The 11,902-nt window shown below is 47.7% G+C and overlaps 1 protein-coding gene across 1 annotated transcript; it reads left to right on the top strand.

Annotated features, from left to right (window-relative positions):
* The first annotated feature begins 36 nt into the window (after positions 1–36).
* On the top strand, positions 37–10,464 carry alpl (alkaline phosphatase, biomineralization associated). The gene is made up of 12 exons (XM_040204855.2): positions 37–532; positions 2,966–3,108; positions 3,754–3,873; positions 4,908–5,023; positions 6,715–6,889; positions 6,991–7,166; positions 7,367–7,507; positions 7,633–7,702; positions 7,823–7,957; positions 9,014–9,205; positions 9,292–9,411; positions 9,656–10,464. Exons 2-12 carry the CDS (start codon positions 3,033–3,035, stop codon positions 9,913–9,915), a joined length of 1,581 nt encoding a protein of 526 aa, XP_040060789.2. The 5' UTR covers positions 37–532; positions 2,966–3,032; the 3' UTR covers positions 9,916–10,464.
* The last annotated feature ends 1,438 nt before the right edge of the window (positions 10,465–11,902 follow it).

Genomic DNA, 11,902 nt, shown 5'->3' with positions numbered 1-11,902 from the left:
TCTGCCACCACAAGGGGGCGCAGTGCCGCTGTCGGTGAGACACGTATAGTTTTGACCGAGATCAATGTGAGGATTTCTAAAGTCAGGGTTTTTAGTCAGTTAATTAGACACGCGCGCGCGCACACACACACACACACACGCACACGCACACACATGCACGGATAGGATTTCAACTTGAGCATTGAATACTTTTATTCCTGCTGCGTCCTGGATGCGTTGCACCGCTCGTCCGACAGGGGGAGCTCGTGCTCCATCTCCTCCCCCACCTGCAGCAGCAGCAGCAGCAGCAGCATGGTTATTTCTAAGGTTTTTTTTTCTCTCTCTCTCTCTCTCTCTCCCTCGTGGGATAAAACCCGCTATTCTCAGGCTCCTGGAGCCAGAGCACAACAACTGTGGCCTCACGAGAAGCATCGAAAGCAGCGACGAGGACACACGCACACACAAACACGCACACGCACACTTCAGAAAGGGGGAGACGGAACGAGCTTGCAGCCGCTTTGGATGCTGTGTTTCTGTCCAGGGAAAACCTTTGGTAAGTAAAACAGTAATGCAACTTTCTCCCCCCCCCCGCGTTGGTTTGATACAGATAACGTGTTGCTTTGGAGAAACGCTCCTACTGTTGCACTCTGGTTAATTCATCTTTACTCTGCCCTGAATAATGCAACCATTTCATGTTTGTCCCGATGCAATGTTCAGTAATGCAGTCTAGCTTTGAAAGGATGGAAGATTTATTTATTTCACCAGGATGAGGGTTTTCCTGCTCATACCTTTTCTTCTCCCCTTTAGGGTGCAGGAGTTATATGTACATACAAAAACCGTTGTTCATTTGTCAAACTAAAAGCAAATAATCACCTGCTCCTATCTCCCCGGTGGGAAACAGAATATGTCTTATGTTTCAAATTCTTCAAAATATCCACCTTTTGCTTTGATGGCCGCTTCGCTTGGCATTCTTTCAATTCAGCTTTAAGAGTCAGCCGCCTGGAATGGTTTTCCATTAACAGCAGAGCTTTGCCAAGAGCTAATTTGTGGGATTTCTTGCCTTCTTAGTGTGTTTGAGAGCATCAGTGCTTGTTGCACAGTTATACACAGTGAATGAGCCCATTCGACTACAGTTCTAATCCATATTTTGGCAAGAACTATAGGCAGAAACGGCGAGTTTCTACACCGTGAAGCGTGGAGGAGGAGGTGTGCTTTGCCGCTGACGCTGTTTGGGGTTCATTCAAAATTCAAGGCATACTTTGCCCCAGCGTGGCTAAGAAAGCTAAGAAGAGAAAAATAAAGACAACCCCGCTGGACGAGAAGGTGTGTCCAAACTTTTGCCTGGTGCAGTGTGTGTGGATACAAGCAGCCGCCTGGTGTGAGAAGAAAACCAAGGTGTGGATGCACAGAGCGTGTGCACAGAATCTTTTTTTTTTGGAGGCCTGGGTTCTCGCCCGTCAGCCCTCCACGCCTGAGCGTAACCGGCAGCCTAATCCTCGCCCCGGGGAGCTGCAGCCTGCTGAAGTTGCACATCCAAGTCGCCTCGGGCTTGGACGCCAGCTCAGGGAGGAGCTCGGCCGGTGAAGTCATCTCACCTCAGACACGCTGGATCAGCCGAGGCGCCCGCTGACACCGTGATGGAGTTGGGGTTTCATGTCGTCCTGGCCACCGTCCTGTCGGGCGTCTTACTGGCGGCCGTGTTGGCACTGGTTTGCTTCTTCTGCTGCAGGTTGGCCGGCCCGCTCCACCACGGCGGACCCGGCAGCTTTTAACCGGCCGGGTCCATTTGATGTGCCGACGAGGTGACCTGATTTTTGTTTTTGCTAAAGTGTAGTTTACTGTAGCGGCTGGTGCGTAGTGGACTCGGCTACGAGTACAACAGCTGTTCATTTAGATGTTTTCTCCCATCTTTGCCCTTTCATTCCATCCTCTGTCGGAATGAACAAGTGAACGCTTTGTTGCTTGAGCTTTTTCTTCTCCTCGTCGTCGGACGCGTCCAGTCAATCATCTGCTGTTAATCGGCTTTGTTATGGCCCCTTAAACCCTTCAGCGCGATGAAACTCAATCCCATTAAAGTGTCCTTGACCATATGAGCACAAGGGAGAAAGGAGGAGGGTGTGAATAATTACAAATGAAAAGCTGGCTGGCTCGGACCCTCGAGGACCTCCTGTCGGGACAGCTTGCATTCGCGGCGAGGCCTCCAAGCCGGACTCAACTGGTGCTTCTGCCGCTAAGCCTGATGGACCCGATGCTTTTACAAGGCCCACGCAAACATCTCCCCCCCCGACACGAGGACATCCAAACAGACCGACCGTCTGGACGCACAAGCATCCGTTTCTGCTGTTCCTTAGAAAAAAACCGCCTCAGGCTGGGACGAAGAACTTCATTGAGTTATTATAAAGTGGTCTTAAGCTTCCCGAGCTTCCACAATACTCGGCCCTCTACTGTCGGTGCCTCTGCTGAAGAACCAAGAACAAAGGAATCCATCAGGTTTTATACATTTTCCATCCCACAGGCAGCGGAGTCGCCTCTCATCAGTTGAACATGCTGGTTTCTGTTTATTATAACCGTCCATTACGTAGTAATAACGCAGTAACTTCCACAAAGGAGGAGTTTTTTTAGTACAACTTGGTATCGGGTGCGGCCTCCATTTTGTTTACTGGGGGGGGGCCCGTTGTGTACACCCGGTGCCTCTCTCTGCTATGTCACAGGGCGGTTGGTCCCTGTTGCGTCCGACCCACGGGGTACAGCAGTTTACACAAAGTGAACCCGCTCTTCAGCTTCCACTGACTAATCCTCCAGGGGAGTTGGCAGTTCGACGTGTCCCTTGAACTGGTCGCATGCAGGGAATCCGAAGCGGTGCAGCGTAACAGTCTGTGCTCGTCACACCAGTAAATACACATTAAACTGCCATGTCGGTGAGTCAGTGTGTCACAACATGACGCTCGACTTAATCACCAGTTGTGGTTCTCTTCTTCTCCCTCAGCTGTGAGGCGACTGCAAGACGAGCATCCGCAGACTCCCGAAGTGGCGCGTTGAGGCGGGACGGCGACATGAAGGTGATAGCCCTGCTCGTCGTTGGCACCTCTGCTCTGATTTCGGGGAGTTTCGGGAAGCCGCAGTTCCCCGGTAAGTTCCAGAGTCTGGAAACCTTCCAGGCTTTTTACTCAAATAAAGGGATCATCCTGTTTATGATCTCTTTAGCAGATAGTTGCAGGCTTGTCGTCGTCGAACAAAGTCCAAAGTGTAAAAAACGTGCATGTCGGCTGACGATGATTTGGCTGATTCAGGGAGAACTGCAGCTGCACAACAAGTCGGTTAGTAGAGCGACAGAAAGCCGTTTCATTGAGGATCTGATCCTCTGATCTGTCACAACTCGACTGGTTTCGACCCGACACACTGGATGTTCGCCTGGCAGCGACCGCGAGAGTCAACCTCAGTGCGTCACGGTTCCTTAAAAAGCCAACGAATCATCCAGATGAATAATAATGGAGCTAAAAGTCACAGTGACGATTACAGTCACAACAATGAAATGGCTGCAATAACATCGACACCGATGGACTAAACGTGTTTACAGAAAACTAGAGGGATTGGGACGTAGAACGAAGTATTTACGTCTCTGAAGTAATTAGGCGAATGCCACGCTGATGGGCTCGTTTTCCGCATGAGTATTATGGAAAGTGGAGGGCGATTTGGTAATCTGCCCCTCATGGGAAAACGATAACGAGGGGTCTTATGCAGAGCTAATCGCGCTGGTGTCTTTCCAATACACAGAACAAGAGAAGGATCCCAAGTTTTGGAACACGTGGGCTCAGCGGACGCTGAAGAACGCTCTGACGCTGCAGAAGTTCAACACAAACAGAGCGAAGAATCTCGTCTTCTTCCTCGGAGACGGTAAGCTGCAAAATCTGGTTACGTCCTAAATAACGGGACAAATGGGGAAAAATTTCTCCAAATGCTGCGCAAATCCATCCGAAAGGTGGAAGGTCGCCTCGGCGCCGAAGGACTTTGCATTGCAGCGAACCCATTTGGAAAGACACAATCTCCCCGTTGGTCTTTTTACCGGGCCAACAGTGTTATTTAAGCTGAACATGACGTTCCAGGGGGATCCAGAAAATCCATCAGCAATTGAATGATTTTCCAAATTTCTTCTGCCACGCGGGGCGAAACGAATAGAAGCAAACTAAAACCACTGTGCTGCCACCAGATCACTGCGCTTCTGTTCGAGCCGGGCCGACAAAATCTTTTTATCCTCCATCTGCTCCCCGTTCTCTCTCTCTCCGTTCCGACCAAAAGGCACAACGTGACATTCTTGCCCGCTGCTGCGTCGACTGTCACGTGCCGGTGGAGTGGAGGGGGGGTCGTCGCAGAGGAATTACAAAATAACAGGCACCGGCTTACAATGAAGCGATTGCCCAGCTGGAAAATGTTTACCCAAAATGTTGTCTTGCCTTTAGCAAGGAATATCAAAGCGTGTCCTCTGTGCGGCTCCAAGCCTCGGATCTATCTATCTATGTGGAATGGAGCCGTCTTCAACTTTACTTTGAGTGATCAAAGTAGGCCTCGGGGACTAACGCTAACACAATTTAGTTCTCAGCTGAGACACGAGGCCAAGACGTACCAATGTGTGTTTTTAACGATTTTCATCCCCAATTTCAGGGCGGAAAAGAAATCCCGTCAATCCCGTTCAGGATGTTAACATGCATGTTAACTACATTCTTTCCGTGCATAAAAGTATTTGTTTTGTTGAAGTCATTTGTATCCTAACAGCTGCCATCGTGTTCAAAAATATCAAAGAAAGCAACAGTGTTTCGCGTGTTGCGTACCGAGCACATAACTGGATAGAGGGAGTTGGTGTTGGACCCTGAAGGAAGACTACTACTGGTACCACCTACAATCCTCAAGGTGGACCTGCTTTTGCCTTTTAGGAATGGGCGTTCCCACGGTAACAGCTGCTCGAATACTGAAGGGTCAGCTGAATGGACAGAGTGGAGAAGAGACGCAGCTGGAGATGGACAAGTTCCCCTTTGTGTCGCTGGCCAAGGTCTGACTTAGTTATTATCACGTTTGTACAATATGATCCAATGTATTGATCTCGCTGTGGCCACAAATGGCTTCTGGCAAGGCCGTAAACAAGGTCATCCACCGAGTCCCGTTACACTCGTCTGTGGATTACGATAGATTAGACTGTTAGACTAAATTGATTATTTGTACCTCAGGGATCATTGGAAAGTACTCCGCTTGAATGAACTCAAACTGTTTCTTCTTTAGTCCCATTAAAAGAGCAAAAACCACAATTGCAGCCAGACCACTGCTTTCATTTCATTAGTTCATCCAAAAGGTGCAGAAGAAGCCTCCCTCTTTGAATACTATGGGAAAACTAATCTCTTACATAAACTGAGAACTTCCAGGAATGACATGGTTTACAAAGTTAATCTATTTGGATAATCTAAAGGAAAACAGGGTTCTGAGATTTGTTAAGAGTTAAAAAGTTCGAGACCATATACAGAACCTAATGTGTGAAGAATGTGTGGGAAAGCTCATGCAAAAACAAAGTGTACTGATTGTAATACTCCTAATTAACGAGGGTGTTTGCATGCTTAGAATTATGCAATGTGCATCTAACATCCTGCCAATAATCATCTGAAAGAGAACTCAACAAATCAAACAAACAGCTGCAAAATTGAGTTGTAAGAAAGAAGAAAGTAAATCAAGGCTCTGCTCGATTATTTACAACATGTGCTGAATAAAAACATCTCGTTCATTCACACAATAACACATAGTTCTCGAATCCTTTATTGGGATTTGTTGGAATTTTCCTAATGCATTTCTAAACTAGCCCCCCCCCCACTCCCCCCATCGCAGCCACTTAATAAATCAACCATCCCGTCTGACAATTCAATAATCATCTGAAAGAGAACTCAACAAATCAAACAAACAGCTGCAAAATTGAGTTGTAAGAAAGAAGAAAGTAAATCAAGGCTCTGCTCGATTATTTACAACATGTGCTGAATAAAAACATCTCGTTCATTCACACAATAACACATAGTTCTCGAATCCTTTATTGGGATTTGTTGGAATTTTCCTAATGCATTTCTAAACTAGCCCCCCCCCCACTCCCCCCATCGCAGCCACTTAATAAATCAACCATCCCGTCTGACAATTCAATAATCATCTGAAAGAGAACTCAACAAATCAAACAAACAGCTGCAAAATTGAGTTGTAAGAAAGAAGAAAGTAAATCAAGGCTCTGCTCGATTATTTACAACATGTGCTGAATAAAAACATCTCGTTCATTCACACAATAACACATAGTTCTCGAATCCTTTATTGGGATTTGTTGGAATTTTCCTAATGCATTTCTAAACTAGCCCCCCCCCCACTCCCCCCATCGCAGCCACTTAATAAATCAACCATCCCGTCTGACAATTCAATAATCATCTGAAAGAGAACTCAACAAATCAAACAAACAGCTGCAAAATTGAGTTGTAAGAAAGAAGAAAGTAAATCAAGGCTCTGCTCGATTATTTACAACATGTGCTGAATAAAAACATCTCGTTCATTCACACAATAACACATAGTTCTCGAATCCTTTATTGGGATTTGTTGGAATTTTCCTAATGCATTTCTAAACTAGCCCCCCCCCCACTCCCCCCATCGCAGCCACTTAATAAATCAACCATCCCGTCTGACAATTCAATCCTGACCACGTGTCAACGTCGCGTCCTTCTGCAGACCTACAACACCAACGCGCAGGTGCCAGACAGCGCCGGCACGGCCACGGCTTACCTCTGCGGGGTCAAGGCCAACGAGGGCACGGTGGGCGTGAGCGCGGCCGCCACCCGCACACAGTGCAACACCACCAGGGGCAATGAGGTCACCTCCATCCTCCGATGGGCCAGCGATACAGGTAGCTCCGCCCACGGGGATTGTAATTCATCAGTTGTCATACGTTTTCGTGTCCGTGTGATTGAAGTTCTGATACCTTATTCCTTATTCCATCCACTTCAGGCATGTCGGTGGGAATCGTGACGACGACCCGGGTCAACCACGCGACCCCCAGCGCTGCTTACGCCCACAGCGTGGACAGAGACTGGTACTCCGACAACGAGATGCCGGCTGAAGCCCTGAAGAACGGCTGCAAAGACATCGCAAGGCAACTCTTCGACAACATCCCCAACATCGCCGTGAGTCAAAAGAAGTGATGCATTTTGACACAAATGTTGAAATTGCAACACACAGCATCGTTCTAGCCACATATGTCCTCGTAAAACAAATAGCTATCGAACTTAAAATCCTGAGACTGAGCTGAGCTTCAGTCTTTATCATGATGTCATATATTTAGTGCCTCTGATCAAATTGATGTTCTGTTATTGTGACTTTCCAGGTGATTCTGGGTGGTGGGAGGAAGTATATGTTCCCCAAAAACACGTCTGACGTGGAGTACCCGGGCGTGGCGAAGCACAACGGCACACGAAACGACGGAAGGAACCTGGTGCAGGAGTGGATCGACGGGAAGAAGGCTAAAGTACGTTTCCCCTCTCTGCTCCCTCTTTCATCCTCCCAATTGCATTTCCATATTTAGAAGTTCAAAGTGACGGCGGTGCTTCCACTCGCGTTGTTACCCTGCTGTACATTTGTGCGCCCGTGCAGAAAGGTCATTATGTATGGAACAAGAAGCAGCTGCTATCACTGAACCCCAACAACGTGGAATACCTACTGGGTGAGTTTCCAGTCGCAGTAATTATCAAACTCTCATTGAAGTGTAAATGAGGAGCGTGCATGCGTTTGAGCTGCAGGCTTATTTTCTGATTTTAAAACCCTTTTTATCCTGTTATTCCAGGTCTCTTTGAACCTGCGGATATGACGTATAACTTGGAGAGGAACACTGACACGGACCCCTCGCTGCCGGAGATGGTGGAGGTGGCCATTAAGATCCTCAGGAAGAACCCAAAGGGATTTTTCCTGCTTGTGGAAGGTAAGTCGGTGGAGAAATTGGAAGTTAAAGATCCGTCTACAGCGAAGGAAAACCTCAATCAATGAAATCTGCTGAGTTGCATTCAACAATTCAAAGTGCTTCGCATAAAACCATTAAAAACATCCAAACATGAAGCAAGGAGACTTATAAAAGGACCGTCAAACCGGGTTTTCCCTCGTCATCAATTCTCTTTGGGATTTTCCCTCTTGAGAAGTTTGCTGGACATTACCAAGTGGTGAGAGGCCCAGAAAACTACTGGAGAAATTTGATATCTTGTTTTGGCTTTGCATACTTTGGAAAACGTTGTTGGGGAGAGAGAGACGTCTGGAAAACAAGCCGCTGAAACAAACCTTTAAATCGCTTTAACAAGTTGCTGTACAGAAGCGTGAATTTATTTTTCTTGAATAGCCAAAATTGAAACATAATATCGTACGGGAAAAAAATCTTTGATCTGCTTTACTAACACATTTTTCCCGCAGTTAACACAAAATAAAAACATAAAACGCCCGCAACATCTCGAAGACGAAGCAGGCAAGGACCCGGACGCGGGGACAACATTGTTAAACAGGACAGCAATTATTAAGAAATGTGACAATAGTTTGTTGTTTAAAAGAATCTGTTGCTGCATGTGGGAGGAGAGAGCTGCTCCAAACAAAGCTCTGGTCCTTATCGTCCTCTCAACACACAGAAGGCACAGGAGGTCCGTGGCGTCAACTGTGTGCATGAAGAGCGTTTACAGTCCTGCAGGTATGGCATCGATTGGCCAGCCTGACTGAGCAATAAAAAGCGGCTAAATAAGTGTCAAACTGAGCGCTTGACGGGCCGCTGAATGCCGTCTGGAGGAAGGGTGGAGGTGGCCGGCGGGGGTTTACGTCACTAAGCACGGTTTCAACTTCTCCCCCCCGGCTGCCTTTTGTCAATTCCTCTCACCGACACTTCTGCCCTTAGCTGCAGTGATCTTTGAGGAGCACTTTCTGAGCGATCCGACGGCTTCAGACGGGAGTTTTTTTAACCTGTAAATGTGCCCCCCTTTCCTCCCCGCTCTGTCTCTGCCAGGAGGACGCATTGATCACGGGCACCACGAGGGAAAGGCCAAGCAGGCTCTTCACGAAGCTGTGGAAATGGACAAGGCCATCAGCCTGGCGGGCCTCATGACCAGCGTCCACGACACGCTGACAGTAGTTACCGCCGATCACTCTCACATGTTCAACTTCGGGGGCTACACGGGCAGAGGAAACCCCATGTTCGGTACGCGACGTACTGCACGCTCAGCGCTGTGAGTTACATCTTCACGCCGGGTTCTGTTGTGACGATGGGCCGTAATGCCTCCACAGGTCTGGCCCCAATGCTGAGCGATATTGACCAGAAGCCCTTCACCTCCATCATATATGGGAACGGACCGGGTTACAAACTCGTTAACGGCGGGAGGGAGAACGTCTCCACTGTGGATTATCGTGAGTAAAACCAATGAGGACGGATCGCGGCGCGGAAGCTTCCTTGACTTTTGTCCTTATCCTTCTTCTTCTTCCGCGCGTTGTTGCAAAAGATGATCCCTAACCCTCTGTACCACCTCCCCCCTTATCCTTCATCCTTAAAACCACCATCGGGAACCCTTGACATTGGGGGGGGGGGGGGGTCTTTTCCCTCCATGCATGAGGAATTAAAAACAACCTTTTTCTCCTTGTCTCTGCCTTTCAGAGGAAAACAACTACCAGGCCCAGGCGGCTGTACCTCTGACCATGGAGACTCATGGAGGAGAAGACGTGGCTGTGTTTGCTAAAGGGCCCATGGCCCACCTGCTGCACGGGGTCTACGAGCAGAACTACATCCCCCACGCCATGGCGTACGCGAGCTGCATCGGCGAGAACCGGGAGCACTGCAGCGGCAGGTCGGCGGCTCTGCGCCCCGTCCTCTCCAGCGCGGCCGCCCTCCTCACAGTCACCCGACTTCTGTGCTGACCTCCCCCTGTTAATTACCCCGTTCGAACTTCACTCTCTGCTATTTTGATCATGGAAAAAATAAATTAAAGAAGTCATAAGATTATCAAGTTAAGGCAGTTCGGCTGAATGTGTCAAAGGAAAAACAAAAGAATTGTTCCCCCTTTAGGAACTGAATTGACTGTTGCAAAGATCCCCACAAAATGAGAGATCTCAATTGTGATTTGTCTGTTGAGCTTTTATCGGGGCTTTTAGGATCCATTAAGTCTCCTTGAAAAAGGCAACCCCTTTAGGTTGGATTGCATATGCAAATGTTTGAATACGTTTCATATTTTGCATGTGCAACATAATCTACCTCATTAGCTTGCAAAAGGATATAATTGTACTTGTGGTGCATTCGGAAGGGCACATTTTCAGAGGCAACTGAATGTGTGATTGACAAAAGTGTAAAAGAATATATCTCTCGTCAATGCATTCTTTAAAAAACAAGGAAAAAGCCCACCTGCCATTGTTGTGTCCAGTAATATAAGTTGTAAAACCTCTTGATCATTAAAACAAATGTCTTCTGATCGTCTTTGTCCGTTGTGTTGCTACATCAATGAGTGCAACCTTCTCCGAAACATTCGCAAAAATTCAGTTCTGCTGGGCAACTGGGAGTGGTGCGCCCCCCCCCCCCCCCCCCCCCTCCACCCTTTAGTAACCCTTGACCTTATAGTCATTTCTCAACACTGGTTTCCAAAATCTGTATATGTTACATTACATTACATTACATTACATTACATTACATGTCATTTAGCTGACGCTTTTATCCAAAGCGACGTACAATAAGTGCATTCAACCATAGGGTACAAACTCAGGAGAACAAGATGGCAGAACACGCCAATTAAATTCCTCCACAAGACCCAAGAGTGTTTTTTATCGACCTGAGAGTCACTGATGCTTTTTGGCACGACCCAATGTAGGTGGTTTTCCCACGATTCCCCACGCGGCAGAAATAGCTCAGTGGTTATCCTTCTTTCAGAGTGTTCTCTGTTCCATCTACCCTGTCGAGTGGAATGTGAGCGGACTGAAGCCACACAGTCCTCGGCGTCATGCGGTCACTGCCAAAACAGAGGAGGACTCATGTTGGTTGAAGCATGAAAAATGGAGGTTCAGTCCAAAACGGGTATGAAATGAATTGTCTTTATGGAGTCGTTTGAACATTCCCAATGTCTGCATGGGATCCACTGAGGCCCTCGGGGGCCACTTTGTGCTTTTTATGTGGCTTTGCTGATTTGGATTTTTCTCGCATTCCCACTGGCAGCCCATAACCGCTGGGCCGTAATCCTGTTTTATCTTTTGCATTCTAAATTCAGAGATAGGCAACGATGGGTATCAGATTTTACGGCACGATTATTAAATCGGGCTTTCAACCCCCCAACTTCCTCTCTCAGATTTATCTGTGCACGACTCGCCGTGCTTCTTATGATTCCTGAGTAATGGAACCTTTCATTTTCTAAAACGAAACCAGGCCAAGGCCTTGTGCTGCTTGTATGGCACTTTAAAGTGGTCGCGGACGCTCGGCCATTCAATCTGTCCATCAGTGACAAGACGAAGGCTTGCGATGAAGAACTAAGGCCGGAGCCTCCCCCTTTTGTTCCAGTCTCGGGGTCCATAGTTCTGCTCGTGGTGGCCTCACTGAACGTGCAATTTTGTAAAGGGAAAGCCACAGTGTCGTATTACACAGCCCGGTGCAGAGCTACTAGAAACACTGTAATTTCATAAACTCAACCACACCCCCCCGTGTGGTATCCTTCCCTCTTTTCCTCCGACCAGCATGTACAGTGTTTTGTGTTTTTGGCGACGGGCAGGAGTAACATGGATCCGCTAGATGCCCTGCACACACACACACACACATACCGGGGTTTTTTATCCGTGTTGGCTGACGAAACGTGAAGATTAGACAAACTGGGACTCAGCGAACAAGGTGTAGTTCCTCTCACCTGAAGGAACACACAAAGGAAAGAGA

Source organism: Gasterosteus aculeatus, chromosome 17 (genome assembly GCF_964276395.1).
Source record: "Gasterosteus aculeatus chromosome 17, fGasAcu3.hap1.1, whole genome shotgun sequence".
NCBI lineage: Eukaryota > Metazoa > Chordata > Actinopteri > Perciformes > Gasterosteidae > Gasterosteus > Gasterosteus aculeatus.
Note: the sequence above shows the minus strand (reverse complement) of the source record. Positions and strands in the feature narration are given on the sequence as shown.